Source organism: Physcomitrium patens, chromosome 10 (genome assembly GCF_059467195.1).
Source record: "Physcomitrium patens ecotype Gransden chromosome 10, ASM5946719v1, whole genome shotgun sequence".
In the NCBI taxonomy this organism is placed as follows: domain Eukaryota; kingdom Viridiplantae; phylum Streptophyta; class Bryopsida; order Funariales; family Funariaceae; genus Physcomitrium; species Physcomitrium patens.
In genome coordinates this window covers 4,105,186-4,125,801 of record NC_143419.1, presented here as the reverse complement: position 1 = coordinate 4,125,801, position 20,616 = coordinate 4,105,186, and the positions used below count along the sequence as shown (strand labels likewise).

Sequence of the window (20,616 nt, the reverse complement as noted above, 5' to 3'; positions counted from 1 at the left end):
TTATAAGGAATAATCTTTTAAAAAATAACAGTATGTAATTAAAAAAATAAAAATTTACAAATTTCTATTCAAGTGCATATAAAAATTACGTCATTAAATTCACAAAATATCATACAATATATGTAATTAAAATATCATACAATATCTCATACAATATTAATTAATGACGTAATTTAAATAAACTGAAGATCTTATGCTCTTTTCATTAAATTTCTTGACAATCAAAATCACAGCCTTGAAAATTTTGTTGATCATAATATCTATATATTTATATTTATATTTATATATTTTCTAAAAAAAAAAAAAAACAAACAAATCAACAACTTAGACACTTCACAATGACCATTGACCAACAGTTCACTGAAACCATTCATATTCTGATAATTCACAATCATCTCTTAATATATTTTATTATGCAATCGTGACTAGAAATAAGACGAAAACACGCAAAACAACGATACAATAACTCAACTTTAAACTCTCATGATGAGTGTGAGTACAGTACGAATGTTTTTGTTCCTTCTATTTTCAAACTTAAGGCTGTTTTCGTACATTGTGGGTAACAAAATCAATGAACTGCAAACAACGAAGACCCTTTTGCACAAGTTCACAGATAGACACAGAAACGAACAGAGATGTGTGGAAAAAAAAAATATATATATATATATATATATATATATATTTATATATATTGAAATGTGTGTGTGTCTGTGCACAGAGTTGTTTTCACTTAAGAGTCACAGGGAAATTTTGCTTTTCCATCACCATGGAGCATGAAACCCACCAACTCCTCAAGCGAGTACTGGATCCCCATATCCAAGCTCTCGCCACCTCACTGCTCCACTGAGCTGGTAGTTAGGCAGAAATCTGTGAAGCTATGGCTTACAAGTCTGGAATAGAATGCCCTGCTGATCAGGAGGAGTTTCGATGTGGCAGCCCAGGGAGTTGCCACAGGAGCAGCATCCATGGATGGCGGCGTTGTAGGAGTGCGAGGTGGCTTGGTGCCGCCCTCGCTTCCTCTGCCAAGTTGCACTCTCACAACGGCCCACCAGTTTCCTGGCACTTCACAAACTTGTCGATGAAGTTCGGGCCGGTTTCCAAACCCTCCGACGAGACATGAGTAGTATCCAGTAAAGGTACCAACATCATTCTTGTGCAGTAGCCAGAGCTACTAAAAAATAAAACACCAATTAAGGTAGTTATGGGTGAGTGTGCGTGTTTGTTTGAGTGTGTGTGTGTAAGCGAGAGCACGAGCATGAGTTGATGGTAGAGGTTGTGGGTCCAGGATGCTAGAACAGGTCCAACTGTGCAAAGTATTGCGTGTTGCAAATTCCCCAGAACAGACTAAAATCACGTTTCAAACCCTCCTCAACTTTAAACAGCATGTTTTTATCCACAATGTCATCTATCAGTGCAAAGCGAAAGTGCAATTCAGAGAGGATAAAGTCGATGTTGTGGCGAAGAAAAAGGTCACGAAATTCCGGGTCAACAGTGGGGTAAATCATGCAAAAATCCTCATCGAAAGTTCAGCTGGCTGGTGCAATAGTAATCGGTTGTTACAATGTGGTTGCGATGCGGGTAGTAACTTGTAAGCCTCTTCATACCAACAGTAATGACACGTCACAATGTCTGGTAGTCGAAAATTGTACCAAGTGCGCACAGGTACTGCGGATCTTTTAACTCCGCTGTGCTGTAGATCAGGTTACAGCTTGGCTTATATGGAACTACCCAAGCTGCTTCGATTACACACTAGATCGTAGTAAACTACTTAAATGCTAGACAAGCATCTTGAAACATGCTCTTCGCGATGCCAAATATCGGCACTAGTAATTCCATAAATTTGTTTCCAGGCGTTGTTCCCTGTTTTCTTGATCTCTCAACTGTTCTCGCACAAACTGCCTGAAGCCCATGAAAGGCAGATTAAATCACATGGCTCTTCAAGTTTGTCCTCCTCCTTGTCAACCTCCAGGCAATGTTCTCACTGATCTACTCAAGAGAACATCCAAAAAGTATCTTATGTTTGTTTGCTGCTTCAAAAGATCTCATGGACAGACACTTGGCACAGCGAAAATTTTGTTATCATTCTAATTTCTCATCTTCGATCGGGAGACTGCTGCAGCGGATAAATCCCCACCGACCCTTTCCGTGGGGGCACTGTTCTGCCTCATCACTGTGGTATAGTAGGCAGACGCGGAGGATCGGATTTTACGGAATTGCATGGGCGAGTTCCGTGGCAAGCATACGAAACATTGCTCACCACAATCCAGTTAGAAATTGAAGCAGCCAGGGTGGTTCCATCGCTGTGCTGGCACTTGACCTACCACACTGCGGGGTTGGAAGATGGGCTCTAGATCGCACAGACTTTTCCCCGTGGAGAACTTTGTCTTGGACCGGGTCCATATCGATAACTTGCACAACAGCCCACAAAGGTAAAAAGTGGTTGCCATCACAGGTGGATAGGCAACACGAGGATGCTGAAGCATCGTTGAAGCAGTGGCAAGTTTAGCCACACCTCTACTGCAACTCGGTAGCACCTGTAGGTTACCCTGGAGTGGGGTTCAGGCGCGAGTTTCTATCTGCTTTGGCCACTTGGCAGCCCGCAAAAACGCAACATCGTGTCTCTCCAACACCAGGATTGATTCGAAGATGCCGCAACTGCGAGAATAAGTTCACTCCTGGCCGCCTCAATTTCAAAGGTCGATCATCCGCAAGTAGTTCTGGTGGGAGGCTTCGCGTTGAGGTCGAACTGACGAGCTCGAGTGCATCACGATGGCGAACATGAAGATTTTGACGGTGGTGTTGCTGGGTTTCATGAGTTCTGCTGCCATATTCAATTCAGGTGTGCATGACTCCGTTAAACCTGGTCACTGATAACACAACATTGATGTTTCTTGTAACACACCATTTGAACCAGTTCCATCGTTCCATGTCGTGATGTCAGATTTATGAAGGAATTTGTGAATTATCAACCGTACCTTCTTCCACGGTTGATCATTCATCATGGTCAGCTTTGAGTTTGGCTCCATGATGTGTGGCTTGTGCGATCAGCTGTCTTGTACATTGTTATCAAATTGGAATTCCATGCCTCTCTCATGATTTCATTACATCTGAATTTGATTCTTAGGTAATGAACTTTATGATTAAGGTCAGGGGTGAAGCAGTCCAAATTCAAGCCCGAATTCAAGTCACGTTGAGCGGGAATTTGTCTCAGAACTGTCGTCAAGCAGTCTTGTTGGTCCGCTTACACAAAAGCTGAATAGGATGTTTATTCTTGAAAAATTAGAGTCTACGACTGAACCTGTATTGCAAATCATGCAATCTGTGATCAAAACTTGAATCAGTTCAGTTAAGATCCTGTGAAGCTAGTAACAGAGTGAACATAGCAGTACTTGAATGAGAATCGTGTCAACATTTGGATTGTTGTATTTCATAATTTATGTACGATATAAAAGCCTCTGGACTCAAGCTTATTTGTTTGTTTTTTTTTTCTGGTTGGATTCCATTGCAGTGGATGCGCAGCGGACAACTCTGCTATTTGCATTTGGAGATTCATATGCCGACGTAGGAAACAAGCCCAAGAGTGGACCCAACGTCGGTAAAGGCTGGGTATACCCCTACGGCATTACATGGCCACAGCCAAACCCTGCAGGTCGCTTTTCTGACGGCAAGACCTCTACGGATTGGATTGGTAAGCCTTCTCAAAACCACCTTGCAATTCTCCTCTCTAAAATCTACTGAAAAATTGAACATTGTTTGTGAGCTACAAGCTGATGCAAATGGTCGAAAACATACGCATGTCTTGACCATAAAGCGTAACTATTATAAGCATGGACTAGAGTTCTACACTTATCTCGATGACGAGGCTTAGATGCTTGGAAATTCGAGTTCTCAGGTAGAAAAGCCGAGATTTACCCAGTTTATTCACTATAGTTCTCCACACTTTTGCGAACATTTGATAGTGTGTTCAGCTTAAATTAAGTGTTGCGACCATGGGACTTGAAAATTCTCACACACATGATATGCACTGGTCTTGAATTGACTTTCCATTACAGCCTTTTAGGCATTACCCGATGAAGATCGAGTTAACTTATTCCAACAAGATTTCATTGAAATGGTTTCATAGCAACAGCAGACACCGAAGCTCGGGGTTCGAAAGACGTGTTCCGACACCAAACATGACATCCTTTTGTAACAGTGGCTGATAGGTCTCTGTGCTGTCGAGGACGGGTTACTTCATGTCCTGGAACTCAGAAACAGTGAATCCTCTGTTCAAGGAGAGGTTGTAAGGTGTATCTTGTTTACTTGTGTGTTGGATTCAAATTATCCGGCCAATTTGTAATCCTGTTTTCCTGGATGTGCAGCGGACCTGGTCGGACTCCCTGTCTACCCTCCCCCTTATCTGTATTCTGCAGGGGCAGACACTTCCTCGGGAGTGAATTTTGCAGTCGGAGGTTCCTGCGTCACTTATGGAAATGGAGATGTTACTTTGGGCTCACAGGTTGACAATTTTGAGCTGTTCCTTCGCACTGATCCATACTCCAAGGATGCTCTTGCGAACTCTCTGACGTTTGTGTCCGTGGTTGGAAATGACTACTTGAATTTCAAGGGGACGACTTCCGTGGTGAGTTTACAACTCAGTGTGTCTAACTTTCTATCTTCGTCTTTGATTCTTGCTCTTCTCAAGAGCAGGAGGTATTCTAAATCTTAATTGTTACTAATGCTCGGAATTGTGCTACATAACAGGAATTGTTTGTGTTCATTGAGAGAGTAGTTGCGGGAATTCAAGCTAACTTGCAACGTCTTTACGACCTCGGCCTTCGCAATGTCATGGTGGCCAACATGTTCGAGTCCGATTGCCTTCCAATCTTCACCAAGAAGAACGGGTACACTGCATGCACGGGCGAGACAGCTCCTTTCGTGCAGATCCACAACGCCTTCCTTCTCGGTGCGGTTCGAAGTATCAACGCTCTGAATCCTGGCGCACGGTTCGTCGTCTTGGACCAATTTTCTGCATTCAACCAATTGATTGCAACTGCAGACGAGCACGGCTTTACCGATGGATTGAAACCATGCTGCACGGGAACGACGAACTCGACGTACTGCGGTGATGTCGATGCGTCTGGAAACTGGCTGTACACTGTGTGCAAGAAGAGAGGGCGGGCCATTTTCTGGGATGATTTGCACCCTACCATGTGGGCATGGCACTACCTTATCGAGCTCTTCGCCAGCCAACCTAACTACGTCTTGTTGGCTGATGCCCCCACTTTGAGGCAGTGGCTGCAGATCAACGATGCTTCCCAAGAGCCCATCGCCGCTCCAATGCCCCAACCTGGTAAGCCGTTACCCTCATTCCAGCATACGGCTAAGATATACAAACCCCTTTCCTTGGACATCTGTGTGTTCCCAAGTTCACGGTGATTTAAGCCCTTAACGTCATGGATTTTTGCAGATTTGACTCGTGCCTCCGGACAAATTCAAGCAGCGTTCGATTGCTTGTTGGACAAGCGGAATTATTCCGAATCCCTCGGTCTGCTCCAGTCGTTCAACCTGGAAGTCCTTTTGGCGCTATATCCAAGTCAGATCGTCACCGTCTTCCTTCCAAGCAACGGGGCATTCAAAGCCACCGACAAGGCGTTCATCGACAGGGTATTCGCAGAAAACAAGGTCAACGAGGTCGGTGCCTACCACGTCGCCGAAGGTTACTTCGACTTAAACTTGATTTCCACAATGCGGCCTTCATACGTCACTTCAGTAACAGGAGAACAAATCCCACTCACCTACAACGATCAAGGAATTTTCGTCGGAGTAAACTCGCAGGCCAAAGTTATTGACCCCAACTTGTGCGTACTCCCTAACCATATGGTGATTCACGGCATCGACCATGTCCTCATGCCCTACAACGTCTAAACAAAAAAACACCCACGTATGTTAACCACCTTCGAATCTGGATCGAAAGAGGAGCATAGTTGTTACGAAGTGTCTGGGTTGGGGTAAAGTGTAACTGGGACAGGGATTGCGGTGCGACGCTCTCTGATTTGTGTCAAGGTTGTTCGTGACCACTGCTACTAGTCAAGAGGGCAGGTGAAAAGCAGAATAAGTGTCAGCTTTCCAGAATGTGTATAGGCGAGTGTAATAGTTACCGCGGTTACTTCTCCGACGCCCCTTGCGACAGTATTTGTGGATTGATGACGGAGCTTTGCCGAGGGTAGATTTGTTCACGCTAGACACAGAAGAATAAGGGGAATGCCTCCGGCAGTTGTAATTTGTCATTCTGTACCCTTTTTGTAAATGAAACTGAGCTCCGATGCTCATTGTACGTCCCGTTTTCTGTGCCCCAATTGCTGTTCCCGCGCTCTCTCTTTCTCTTGATGAAATGCCTCACTCTACCACTTCAACTTAGGACGTGATCCAAACGGCGCACAGTTGCCCGCTGGAAAACTCCCGTGACAAAGTATCCCACCACGTTTGTCTTCATCGCATTTACGAACGGCAACTCTTAAAACCCGAAAACCCTAAAACTTCAATCTTGATACACCCACTTTCGCTGATTGGGAAGATTAATTTCTGGGAACCATTAGATCTACCTCACTTTTTGCTTAAATCCACCTCACCCGCCATTTACACGAGCATTTACATGAGCAAAACATATGCAATGCATTTACACAGGAAAAAGCGGTCCACTGGTACTTCAAAGGTTTATTCATTGTTTATCAAAAGTATACGGCAAAGGATTAGTTGGATACGGAAAAGAAGGATTAAAAGAATGAATGGATGGGAGCCTCGGTGGAAGTGGTGGAAGTGCTGGTAGAAGTGGTGAAACTGATAGAGGTGCTGGTAGTGGTGCTGGCAGAGCCGCTTCCATAGGCGCAGAAGAGAATCCATCATTGCTGCGGCAAGTTCGGGAGTTATGGCCGTACTGATAGCATCTTGTACATCTCCGTCGCGCTCGCGTGGGTGGCTCAAGCTGCCGCTGTACATGCTCAAACTCCGATGGATTTCGGCTAGTTGATGCAGTTGAGCCAGAGGGGCGACCTCTTCCTTGGATTCGGATTGGATTATGTACTGCGGAGGTGGATGGTGACTGCATGGCGAAGGCTAGTTCAAACATGATTCTTTTCCGGTGGGGTGCTGCACATTGTACGTTGCCTGAATATTACAAAGTAGTTCTGAAAAGGTTGGAGATTTGGACACAGCAACAACGCCCCGTGATGGTTGCTGAAGCCACCAATGCGAATCAAAGTCGGATATGGAAAGCACAGCATTTCCGGCTGCCAGTACTTGAAATCTGTGCACGCAAGGATATCCGAAGTTGGAAGTGAGCATTCCACGGCAGACATCCAAAGTTCCATTCCGTGAGAGTTCGTATTCCTTGTGTGCTGACTTGAGCACATGCACGGAGATTTTTCCCATTGTAGGCGCAAAGACACTGCCATAACCCAGATCAGCTCTACTTCGGTCATAGGCAACTTGTTGACGAATTGCAGCCAGTTGATCGCTGCAGGCCTGCTCAATGGTTGTGTGGACAACAAGGAGATTTCCTGTCGAAACCTCGATCCATCTTTTCAGAACTGCATGAGCTCCCTCTACCCGAGATGATGATATATGGCCGTAATGTCTCACTCCATCCAACCAAGCCGAAACAAATTTCTCTTTGTGAAGAAGCCAAGTGGAAGCCAGGTAGTTCATTGTGCTGCTGGGGAGGTTGTTGTTCATCGAATCAATCTGCTCATAGTATGTTGATTCCGTCGTGGAGTGCATCAACAAATTCCAATCCCGCACAAAGTCCCTCCAGACTTCCACAGATCGAAAGGTTGTGCGTTGCTTGGCGAGGATGTTCTGGTTGATGTGCTAAAGATATAGAACGTTGCTGCAAGTTGAGGGGAATGTTGTCGATATGGCTGTCATGAGAGTCAACTCGCGATCCGTCACGAAAACGTGGTTGTTGCCGAGTCCAAAACCGCTAAACGCGTCCAAAAGCTTGGATATGGCCCACGTATAGTCGCTTGTTGTTTCCCTTCGGAGAAAGCAGTGGAACAAAGTAAATGTTTGATATGTCGAAGTGACTCCCACGCAGTCAAGCAGAGACATGTCAAATTGATTTGTTTTATATGTTGCATCAAGCAGCCAGATCTTGCAGGAGCTGTATTCACATATCTGCTTTGATGTGCTAGGCAAAATAAAGAGGTGCGTGAGGTTTTGTTCAGCATCTCGTTCAACGTCATGCACAGTGTCACTTAGCGCGAGAGTCCAGCAGAGTTGCCAAAGGTGACCTCCCATTCAGCAGCTGAGCCCTTTCTGCATTCCGAATATTGTAGACGTCTTGCGACGTAGCCAAGCAATTGGGGTTTTGTTGACGCAGGGATGTCAGGATCCTGCGAGGTTGGACTCCAGTTTGGCTCAAGGCCAACACAGACTCTCGCTCTGATGAAGCCATTGAACATGGGCTGAAGAATCGAAAGAAGGGTGATTGTGCTCACTCTCGTTGACCTCAACATGCCAAGTTTCAGCGCCACTTACCTCTTTCCGGAATATCGTCACTTGAAAGTGGCAATCAGTCTTGCTTGTGCTTGTCTGTCGCTTCTTTTGCTCCTGCAGTACATGCTTGCCGCCCATCACACAATGAAAGGACTGATGTTTAATTAAACCAGTCGCTTTAATTCCTACCTTCCGTGTGCGCTGAATGGATACCGCGTAACCTTGCGCATGCACAAGCTCATGGTTATGCAGAGCTTCCTGAGCGGCTTCCAAGGAAGTGTAGCTAAGTTCGGGAGGTGGAGCAAGCATTTCGAAAGAGAGAGAGCGAGAAGAAAGCAAGAGCAAGATTGAGCTGATTGAATGAGCCGACAAGTTTCCGAGGAAAGTGAAGTGTAGAGACACGAGAAAAGCAAAAAGAAAGTACGCGATTATGAATTAAGATTTGGACTACTTCTGCTCGTGTAAATGCTCGTGTAAATGACGGATGAGGTAGATTTAAGCAAATAGTGAGGTAGATCTAATGGCTCCATTTCTTTTTTATTTATTTTCCTTGACGATTTGTGTCCTCCCAAAAGAGTATAAATGAATGATTTTTTTCTTCATTGTAGCATTCGTCACAATCTGTTAAATGGGCTCTTCTTCTCCTTCGATGTCTTAAAATGTTGGATACCTTTTTAGATTTAAATTCTAAAAGCCGTTTGACTGAGTATTGAGTTTTTGTCTTTTGTTGTGACATTGTTAACTTTTTAAAAAAAGTGAGTTTTTGAGGATTCTATTTATTTATTTATTTGTGGTATTTTAAATTTCTGATATTGTTGTCATTACGCTCCATGCAACTATTATGCAAGATACAGTCTTCCCCCTGGTGCTTAATATTAAACAAAGCATACTGTAGTAAAAAGAAACTGGATGCCTGAGAATGAATGTGTGTCGAATCAAATAGATGAATGAGGACGATGGTCGAGCGGTGTTAGGTTCTACCCCTTATGACCACGGTCCACTGAACTGGACCAGCACTAAATCACTTGGTTTTGGGCTTTAGGGTTTCGGAAAGCGTGCTAGAGGCCAATTACATTTCGAGTGGAGGGAATCATCGGAGCGTGGGATTGATTGTATGGGCAGAGGATTTTGCGATATGTCAGGTTTTATGATCCAATGAGCCGTTTGGTAGTTGTTCAGTTTTGCAACGAGTGATTGTTTGGCTCCATAGTTTTGTGAAGCCTCCTTTGTTTCTTTGGCTCAGCGGAGCTTATTCAGCTACCTAATTCAGTGTAATTGAATGGAATTGCGGGGGTTTGAGAAACTCTTGATTAATTTGGAGTGTTTACGTTCATGTCTGTGATTTTCGACAGCTGCATTTTTTCTAGTTTCGAATTGGAAGCAGAAAATGGACGCTTTTCATCAGTTGTAAAAGCAGTTTGTTTTTCGAGGACTCGCTATTGATCCAAGTAGCGATTTTCCTTTGAAAGAAACTGTTATATATAGGTAGGGATAGTGTGGCAGCTTAAGAGCCTCGGGTGTGGCCGTAGTGCTCGGATATGCTCCAAACTGTGACTACATGCAAGCGAATCAGGGGTTGATCTTGTACTAATTAATTTTGTCAATTGCAGGATGCGGAGGAATGCGACAGGGTTTAGGGTGGATCTCAGAGTGCGGCGTGAAATTATCGCATTGATTCTCGAAGAGCAAGTTGATCAATCTGGATAAATTTACATTACATTGTAGATAAAACGATGGTCTTTCTGCATACTGCTGTTGCCCAATATCAATTTGAACCAATCCATGTAGCAGCCTCCCGCATTGTTGACACAAACACCACTCACGGTTTCAGTGCTGTTACACTGTGTCGGGGCCGTTTTATCATGGCAGCCACTGGTAAGTTAGCTATTAGTCATGGAGGAGTTGAGGCCGAGGTGGAGGCCCAGATAGCTGCAGACCTGAATATTACTTGGGAGACTCCTTCGACTACCCCGTGTCCAGACGACTATATCATCATGAATGGTACTCTCTCTCTCTCTCTCTCTCTCTCTCTGCCTTGGTTCCGATTTGTCTGTACTCCTCCTCTGAAAGTGTTCTGTCATAGCGGCAAGGCTTCTTGCGTTGGTTAAGTGGAGTACGTTCAGGTCTTTATCATTAATCTTTTTAAAATTATGCAATCATATCCTTCATGTTTCGAACCTTCTAAAATTGCGGAAGGATTAGAACACACTCTTTCTATGATCTCGTGATTGACAAGACTATGTGAAAAAGTGATAGAGACACGAGCGCATTCATGTGGTCACAGGAACTCGGATGGTGCGCCCCTACTTCTTTGAATTCCTTGCTCACGTAAGTTTCTAACCTACAGTATCTCTCCTCAATAATGAGTTACAAACGTGTGGGTTGATTGTTATTGAGAGGTAAACTTTTGGATTCTCATTTTGCGGGAGCTTTTTGATTGTTCCTCATTTTAATTTGGTATAACAATGATAACGTCAAGGCAAATGAGCTAGCTTAGTATTCTAAAACATTTCTGAGACGCTCCTGGTTGGTCGCAGGTCAAGAAGCGATGGGAGGGAAAAACTGTAGTGGATCTATTTGCACAAGAGTTCCGTCAGCGTCCCCGTGAATACTATGTACTGCATCTTCGTACCCATTTCTCCTGTGAACGTTTGCTATTTTTGCTTTGATTGTTAATCCAGGATTGATTTAGGACACTTACATCACTGGTTGGGTTTTTTTACGTTTAAATTCAAGTAAAACTTTCTTTGAGTTGTATTTAAAGGGACTTGACTGTCTCGATCTTCTTCACATTTATAATTGTGGATTTCGTTGGACGTAATATATAGGTTTTTTAATCTTTCGGTAGTTGCTAAGTTATTCAAAGGTAATCTGATCTGTTGATTTTTTTAATTTTATATATCCAGCTATTGGCACTGTGTAGGAGGAAGCAGTCAAACGAGGCCGCATTCGAGTGGAAGGAAAGGTGGTGGCTCCTTCGTATGTGGTTCGTGATTCGCAAACAATGAGCCACTTTGTCCACAGGTTGATAAATTTTTCCTTCGTTTTTTGTCGACGATGTCAGTAATGGGCACTCAGATTCATGAATTCCCGGAGCTCTGCATTCCGTGTGTGAAGGGCACTCAGTACTTTCTATTACCGTCAATTGCTTCTTTTGGTTTTCCAGGTATCTATGAGTGATATTTTTCAATTTGGCAGGCATGAACCACCTGTATTAGCCGGACGCGTAATTGTGCTTGAAGAAGGACCAGACATCATTGTTGTCTCCAAACCGGCTACAGTTCCTGTACGAGTTATTGATCGTCTCTTCAGTTCAACTCGTCCACGTAGTCATGCTTGGAATGCATCGCACAGGATTGATATGATCTGGTAAAATCTGCAGGGATGGACTCTACATGAAAAGGAACCATTACAATTAGCCAAGGAAGTTTCATGGACGATTGGTTGAAGGAAATTCACCTTTGGTTAATCATCGCTGAAATAAATTCTCATTCCGAATTTTTGAAGCACCTTCTATTGAGCAACAGAGATCTCAAACTCGATATGTACCATCTGGTGTTTCCTTCTGTGCAGGTGCATCCTTGTGGTCAGTATCGCAAGAATTCGGTGATCAGCATTTTGGAGGCTGAACATAAGACCGGTCCCCTCTTTCGTATCCTCGTAGAATTTCACAGCATTAGGTCACCTGTACCATAACCTGTGTAACCAATTAATAGGTTGTGTCACCATCGCGTGATATATTATCCTGTGTTTCTCCAGAACCTGTGATATTTCTGTTTGTAGTTTAATATCTTTAGCAAAGCCGAAATGAAGCTCCTTTACTATTGGAAATTAAATAACAGCTGTGCACCGCTTGGATCGGTTAGTTTCAGGACTTCTCATCTTAGCACGGAATTCTCGTACAGCAGATTTTTTTCGGCAAGAGGTATGACCACATCTTTCCGTAATTTTATGTTAGTTGTCACTTATTTTATTCCGTCACATGGTTGCATTTGCTTCTCTCCAAGACTCATGTTGTGTTTTCTTTGTTCCCTTAAGTTTGTAAACCTATTTCTTCATCACGTCATGCAAGGATGTTTGAAATTGGCAGATTGAAGCTGGAGTTGTTCAGAAGCAATATGTGGCTAAGGTGAAGGGCGTTTTCCCAGCAGAGGAGGTACATTGTATTCTGTAATTGTAGTCCTTCTACTTTGACGAGCAACCTTGCTGTTTATGGGTTGGAAGATCATGAATGTCCTACAGAGGCAAGAAATCGTTTCATATCTAAGTACCTTGATGATGTGTTTGTTGCACAGGTGGAGCTGAATGCTGCAGTGATCTATGATCCTCGTGAAGGCAGAAGTTCTGTGGAGGTACAAAACAACCTTGAAGTGTTTGTAAACATTATTAGTCTTGTTATCTTGATCTTTAAAGCAATGCTATGCGATTTTTACTCGATTCTTCCTTCACTCTCTCAACTTGTGTAGATTTTTGGTCGAACCAATACTACAGTTTTTACTGCCAAATGACATGAGCGTTTATCAGGAAATCTTTGAATACTGCCTGAATAACTTTCAGCACATTAAACGAGACATCTTGGATGTTGATTTCCAATATGTTTGTATATAGTTTGTCGTGTATCTTTCGAATTGTATCATAGATTTAGATTTGTCAAGTTTTAGTCCATTCCGAATTCTGCATTTTTACTTTGTACGCTGTAATTGGATCGCCAGGTTCGAGCCCGTCCTGCAAAAGAGATCGCAGTTGAGATTGAATCAACTCTTAAAGGAGCTTCAAAAAGGACCCCAGAAAGTGATGCTAAAAGCAAGGAATCATGTACAAAATTTCGGAGGTTGAGTACCGATGGTGTTGACAGTATCGTACAGTGCATGCCCTTAACAGGTCGCACACACCAGGTGACATTCATTCGTTACTTGCAGTACTTTAAGTCCATGTGTTCAAGATGATGGTGCCAAGTTTCTCACTTATGAAAACTAAGTCAACATGCAGCATACTCTCCAATCAATTCTTGAGAGTAAAAAATAATTAGTCTCATAATTAATAATAGTGCTTTCTTCTGCAGATTAGGGTACACTTACAATATTTGGGCTTTCCAATAGCAAATGATGATCTCTACCTGCACTCCAACGTCACCAAGCGTTCCAAGGCAAATACGACAGCAGACAGAGCTGCTAAAATTCCGGAGGTTCCAGAAACCATATCAGAAGTTAAAGACAGCTCCATTGCTGTTCTTTCTACTGTTTCTGTAGACGTGAATTACAGCGATGAGAGATTAGATTCAAGCAATGTGACTGCTCCGAGTGTTGCTGTCACAAACACCAAACAGGGTGATAATACTCGTGAGGCAGAACGAGAGAAACTTCAGGAGCATAGCAAGAATGCTGAAATTATCGACCGTCGATCAAGCGAGGATGCGGAAAACGCGTGCTCCAATGGTGGTGATCTATTAGAGCCAGGTGTATCACTGTCAATAGAAGCTAATGAAGTTCCTGAACTGCAAAAGGAGCGTTCCCAATTTGTTTCTAAGAGTATAAATCCAAACTTCATGGTCGATCCTCTGTGTACCCACTGCCCCAACATGGCACCTACAGGGTGCGTACTATCTTTGACCTGTATTTCTGGATGGGCTACATTTTTAAGAGTTTGCAAGTCTTCATATCGATTTTCATCTCAACCACCTGAATAGGCTCGAATATTGGCTGCTTGATGAGCTTAGACATGAACTTAGTGTGTAATTTGAGATCTTGTCATGATGCTATTCATTCGTAAATTACCTATGTTTGAGTGCTTTTTGAACAATTATTGTGGGGTCAGAGAGGCTGAAAAGTAAGTGGGGGTTGCAGGTATACTGGTGACGACGAAGGACTGTGGTTGCACTGCATCCGCTACTCAGGCAGCAATTGGACCTATGAATGTCCTCTACCCGAATGGGCTCTGTGATAAGGGCTCAGTTTTCTATTATAGGAAGCGCCAAGAATATTCACTCTTAGATATTATGAAATTTGTTCCATGGTGGGAGCAGGACTCTCAACTAGAAGAATTTTGTAGATAAAACCCTTCCATCCAGAATCTGATTAACCTCTTTCATCAAGGTTATAACTGTCCCATTCTAGTTTTTATTTGCTTAATGTGTAAAGTATTCTGCATTTAATTAGTTACATTCCAATTCTAAACTCTGCCGTCTCTTAATATAAATCCAGATGTGCAGTTCAACCTTGATTAGGTGAAATAAATCTGAAGCAAACAGGGAATTCAAACTATGAGGTTTAAATGGCTTTAAAGTGTATTAAGTGTGCAGTGTGATTCAGGTATTGCTACAGTTTGAAATAGACCAATACCTATAGTGCCTTCAATTGTGTTGAGAGCATTAAATACAGTTTGAAATTGACCAATACCTATAGTCCCTTCAATAATGTTGAGAGCATTAAATGTAGCCTGCGCTCTCCATGCTATTTACTGTAGTCTATAGTAAATACCATAGCTATAGTGTTTGGAATGTAGTGGGGAGAAACTATTAATCTTCCCTCCTTTCTCTTTGTATAAGTGAGATAACCATATCAATAAAACTTTTTCCTATGCATATGTGTGCATTTTATATGTGTATACACATTACTTCTAGCTACTCTTGTTTCACTTTCTAAAACATTCTTAACATGTTATCATCATGATTGTTCTTATGCACTAGTCTTGGTTCATAAAAATATATGTACACTTTATCCTTCGTTTTCTCCTCAATTTTTTTTCCTAACCTTATGTTGTTATTATTGTTATGTTGTGTTGTTGATGTTGTTGCTATTATTGTGCTATTGTATTGTTACCAAATTGCTACACCCTGTTGCATCTTGCCACCGATTGTCGCACTCTATCGTTGTCTGCAACATCTTGCCACCAACTACCGCACCCTACTGTCGAGTTGCAATGCCATGCCATAGTCCATCGCAAATCCTTATTTTTGTAGACAAAAAAAAAAAAAAAAAAAAAAAAATCAAATTTTCAACACTTTTAATTTCAAGTTTCAACTTTATCATTTTATTTGGCTTTACATTTTAAGGTGCATTTTATTCAACCTTTTCTACTTGATCTTGTATTTTTATTCATAGATTTATTTATAATGAGTGCTTCAACATCCTCAACTACCTCTACTATGTTTCTAACTATCACCACTACATCCCAACATTTTCAAGCTCTTCTATTTCCACCATTGGCAGCTGATGGAAACAATTATCTATTATAAGAAAAAATGACAAAAGCAAATTTATTTGCAAAACAACGCTCGGATGCAATTCTATTTGAAGAATCTCTTACTATGAGTACTTCAATTCCTCTTGCTATCTGTTGGAAAGCACTTCTTTTCTTTTGTTGTCATCTTGTACCTACATTGTAATATCAATATTTAAAAATGTAAGATCTAGCCAAGCTTTGAGAGAATCTTAAATTTGGATTTGATCATCAAAATCCATTTTCCTTCCATATACACATCATGATTGGATACATTTATATGTCTTGGAATTTCCAAATTTAAATGCTTTCAACAATGAAATGTATCATATTATCTCAGAACTACAGTTATGTAGACAAGACATCTCTGAAGAAGAAATGATTGAAAAAAATCTCTCTATGTTTCTTCCTGCATCTACTATGCTTGCACAACAATATAAGAACATGAAATTTTAAAGACATCGTAATCTCGTATCCTATCTACTTCTTGCAGAAAAACAAAATAAGCTACTCTTGCAAAATAGAAAAGCTTGTCCTATTGGAACTACTCTTTTATAATCTCATATACTTAATATTTCAAATTCTAAGAAAAAATTATATAAACATAGAAAAAGTACTCACAAATACCAACTCAGTCATGGTTGTTACCATTTCTGCCTACATGGAAAGAATAAATATCTTACAATTAATTATAGTAGAAAACAAAAATCATAGATGCATTCTTGCCATAAATGTGGAATGATTGGACATTTGGCAAATGTATGCCATATTTCAAAATACTTTTTTAAAATATTCTAAAAAAATAAGAAACTTTGAGTTGCAGCTTATGAAGTTCATACCATGGATGTATCTATGGACTCAATTGGTGTTGATAATTTAGAAACTTATATGAATGACAAAACCTCTAATAATGAGTCAAATGATGCGCTCATTGATTCTACAACATCATATACTATCTTGCAAGGTAGATGATTTTTTTATTGAAAAATCTTCAACCTGATAAACTAGAAATTTGATGACTATGGTTGAAACAAATTCGTTTTGTTTCCAAGAGGGAATAAGAATGGTAAAATTACCTACAGACTCTATCATAAAATGTAAACATGCAGTATTTGCATTTTCAACATCTTGGAGTCTGATTAGGTACCAAAATGTGTGAGCTAATGGTTATCAATTTTCAATCACAATTCTATATAGGTGGGAGGTTTTGGCCCTTGAACAGAATCATAAAGTTGTAAATAAAGCCTTTGCTACGACAAATCGTTTATACCAAATTGCAATTCAACCTCCTTTTATATTTAATTTTACATCATTTATCTTAGAGAGTTGCGTTCTTTTTTGCCATGGAAAATTGAGACGCCTAATATCTACATTATTTTGGTAGATAATTCAATCTATAACTAAACATAATTTAAAACTTTCAAATGTAGATTCTAAAGAATTATGTCATGCATGTGTACAAGGCAAGATAATTGCTTGGCCTTTAATTTGAAAATTTCCATAAGAATTACCACTAATGCTTGAAAGGTTGCATGGTGATATTTGTGGTCCTATTAATCCAATATTTTGACTATTTTGTTATTTTTTGGTCCTTATTGATGCATCAGGCAAAGAATTATATATTTTATTATTATTAACTCAAAACATGGTATTAGCCAATCTTATATCTATGCTTATTTATTTCCAAGCATAATTTCTTGATTATTGTATCAAAACATTGCATATGGACAATGCAAAAGAATTTCCATCAAAGTCTTCTAAAGACTATTGTACTAAAATACGAATTGAGTTGACATATTATGTTCCATATGAACATGCTCAAAATAAACTTGCAGAATCATTTATAAAGCATAGACAACTCATTACCTAGCTACTACTTCTTTAGACAAATTTACTTACATCTATGTGGGATCATGCAATTTTGCATGCTGCAACATTAATATGCCTTTGTCCTTCTTTTCTTGAAATTATAACACCACAAGAGTTCATTTCAGTTTGTGTTTCAAATATATTTCACCTATGGGTGTTAAATTGCCATACTTGGATTCCAATATCAAAACCTTAATGACATACCTTTGGAGCTCATCGACAAGAAGGCATATATGTTAATTTTGATTCATCAAGCATTATTCATATACTTGATCTATCAAGTGGTACATTATTATGTACACATTTTCAAAATTGTTGTTTTGAAGATAATATATTTCCATCTCTTTGAGGAGGAATATTTAATCAATAAAGAAATACAACACTTGTATTTGGAGTACCAAAAACAACTACAATGAATCATGATCTTAGAACATCTTTAGCTGAAACTGAAGTTGTAAAGATTTTGTATCTAAAATAGATTGCAAATAAAACACCTGATGCTATCAATGATGTGCTTCAAATTACAAGAGTTCGAATTAATGAAGATCAGAATGAACTTGCTAAAATTACATTACTACTAATTAATATACCTTTACTTAAAACATCAAAAATTAAAAGGACTCATGGACCAAATAAGCAACCACAAAAAAAGAAAGCTATAATATGTGGTAATTCTGCTATTATTTTGTAGAAGTTCCTACTAAACCTATGGGACCATCAATTAATGACAATATGTCCATGCAAATTATACCTTCACCTCATGCAATAAAAAATCTTAAAATTAGGAGGTATAAAACTACGTTGAGTACAAAATTATTTGTTCTATATTATGCTACAATGACATTTGGAATAGACCATCTATTATAATAGATAAATCATTTGCATTCATGATTGTAGAAGCTCTTTCTTAGAAAAAAGAGGATCTTGAAGCTCAAACCATCCTAAAAGCAATGTGTTGCTCTTATTGGTTAAAATAAAAAAATACCATCAAGGTGGAGTATGATTCTTTGCCTGAGAGAAAAGTCTTTAGTCCAATTTTAGACACTCTTACTTCTTGCCTTGTAGGATATAAGATAGTATTAATATGCAAGCAAGATGCTAAGGGTCAAATAACCTGCTATAAAGCTCGTCTTTTTGCCCAAGTATTTATCCAACAATTTGGCATTCATTATAAATCCATATATTTTCCAGTCATGAATTTAATTATATTTCAATATATTATTGAAATGGCAACTCATGCCACCTTTAAGATGCATCTTATAGATGTGGTAAGTGCATATTTATATGGTTTTTTTGATTCAAATATTTATATATAAGTTCCACTTAGTTTAAAAGCAAGAACTCTAAATACACCTACTTCAAGATAATATCATGGTATTAAAATTCACAAGGCCTTGAATGATCTAAAATAATTTGGATCCATGTGGTATTAACATCTTAAAGATTATTTAATTATAAATAAGTTTATAAATGATCTACTAATTCCTTGTTTGTTTATCCAACAAGATAAAATTGGATTTGTGATCATCACTATGTATGTTGATGATTTTAATCTAATGGATATTAGATCTACATGCATTGCAACTATTAATCTTGTTATCTGTGAATTTGAGTTGAAAATGCTAGAAAAAATAACTTTTTGCATTGGTTTTCAGATTATGTATCTCACAAATGGTAGCATTTTTTTTCTATTAATTAACATATATTAAACAAATCTTACAAAAATTCAATATGATTGATGCTTATCCATTGCCAACACCAATGGTTGGACATGGTCGTGATAGCCATGATTCATATTATCTATGCAAGGAAGAGGAAGAAATATTGGGAGAGCAATATCCATATCTCACAGCAATTGGAGCACTTTTATATTTAGCCACATCTATAAGACCACATATTGCATTTGTAATTAGTGTTCTTGTAAGACACAATGTACATCCAATATTACGACATTGAAATGGCATCAAATATTTATTACATTATTTAAAAGGCACTAAAGATTTGGAATTATACTACACACAATCTGCAAATCTAAAATTGGTTGAATATTTTGGTACAGGATATAAATCTAATATTGCAACAATTAAATCTCAAATAGGCTATATATTCTTAAGACATAGAGCTGTAATATAATAGAAATCAGTGAAACAAATTATAATTGCAACTTCATCCAACCATGTAGAAATCATTGTCTTACATGAAGCATCTTGGGAATGTATCTGGTTGTAATCAATTGATAAACTCATTTAGACAATCTTTAGACTTTCTTATGATGATTCTCTAACTATCTTGTATAAGGACAATAGTACTTATGTTACACAAATTCAAGTTGGTTTCATTAAAGGCAATAGGAAAAAGTATATTAATCCAAAGTATTTTAATTATACCTATGATTTAATTACCGATCAACTACTTAAGATTAAGAAAATCAAATCTGCATATTACCTTGCTGGTCTCCTCACCAAAGTTCTCTATTTGTACAGCCATCACTAACTTACTTATGGCATTAGCATGCGGCAACTTGGTTTTCTTGAGGAAGAAAGTTAATGAACTCTTAAAATAATATTGTATTCTTTTTTTTTCATCTATGGTTTTGTCCTCAAATACAATAAGATTCTCTTAAATAAGGTTCTAATGATATATCAATTATTGATCTTACGAGAAGACATAAAAGTATAGATCATAATTCTATGTATATAAATATTATGACAAGCAAGGAAGAATATTGAGATCATAAAATGTAGTCGGCACTCTCAATACTATTTATTGTAGTGTATAGTAAATACTGTGGCTATAGTGTTTGGAATGAAATGGGAGAAACTATTTATCTTCTTCTTCTCCTCTTTGTATAAGTGAGATAGCCATATAAATAAAACTCTCTTGTGTGTGTTTTACATGTGTGTGCACATTACTTCTAACTACTCTTATCTCTCTCTAAAACATTCTTAACAAATTCAAAGCAACTCGCAGCTCATAGCAAATTCCAAGGTTGTCTAAGGAGGAAACTTAAGTATTCAATTTAAAAATGCAGATCACAGTACAACAATCAGTGCT

General features: G+C 39.4%; 3 protein-coding genes across 10 annotated transcripts; all 3 read left to right on the top strand.

The window, feature by feature from the left end:
* The first annotated feature begins 2,704 nt into the window (after nucleotides 1-2,704).
* Nucleotides 2,705-6,321, top strand: LOC112287614 (GDSL esterase/lipase At5g03610). The gene is made up of 5 exons (XM_024530781.3): nucleotides 2,705-2,839; nucleotides 3,509-3,688; nucleotides 4,362-4,621; nucleotides 4,744-5,332; nucleotides 5,450-6,321. The coding sequence occupies exons 1-5, from the start codon at nucleotides 2,770-2,772 to the stop codon at nucleotides 5,905-5,907; spliced, it is 1,557 nt and encodes a 518-aa protein (XP_024386549.1). The 5' UTR covers nucleotides 2,705-2,769; the 3' UTR covers nucleotides 5,908-6,321.
* A 446-nt stretch (nucleotides 6,322-6,767) lies between these two features.
* Nucleotides 6,768-8,632, top strand: LOC141045867 (uncharacterized). Its single transcript, XM_073536873.2, has 5 exons — nucleotides 6,768-6,896; nucleotides 7,071-7,274; nucleotides 7,416-7,677; nucleotides 8,172-8,265; nucleotides 8,360-8,632. The coding sequence occupies exons 1-5, from the start codon at nucleotides 6,768-6,770 to the stop codon at nucleotides 8,484-8,486; spliced, it is 816 nt and encodes a 271-aa protein (XP_073392974.1). The 3' UTR covers nucleotides 8,487-8,632.
* An 867-nt stretch (nucleotides 8,633-9,499) lies between these two features.
* On the top strand, nucleotides 9,500-14,735 carry LOC112287613 (RNA pseudouridine synthase 7). 8 transcript variants are annotated; one of them, XM_024530778.3, is made up of 13 exons: nucleotides 9,500-9,617; nucleotides 10,086-10,476; nucleotides 10,760-10,803; nucleotides 11,013-11,090; nucleotides 11,399-11,499; nucleotides 11,674-11,761; nucleotides 12,049-12,127; nucleotides 12,318-12,400; nucleotides 12,566-12,631; nucleotides 12,771-12,827; nucleotides 13,188-13,370; nucleotides 13,538-14,067; nucleotides 14,319-14,735. In XM_024530778.3, the coding sequence occupies exons 2-13, from the start codon at nucleotides 10,209-10,211 to the stop codon at nucleotides 14,413-14,415; spliced, it is 1,674 nt and encodes a 557-aa protein (XP_024386546.1). In that variant the 5' UTR covers nucleotides 9,500-9,617; nucleotides 10,086-10,208; the 3' UTR covers nucleotides 14,416-14,735. The 8 variants fall into 8 exon arrangements, with proteins under 8 accessions (XP_024386546.1, XP_090109627.1, XP_024386548.1 ...); XM_090253501.1 differs by having other exon boundaries at nucleotides 11,674-11,767; XM_024530780.3 differs by having other exon boundaries at nucleotides 9,526-9,617; nucleotides 10,726-10,803.
* The last annotated feature ends 5,881 nt before the right edge of the window (nucleotides 14,736-20,616 follow it).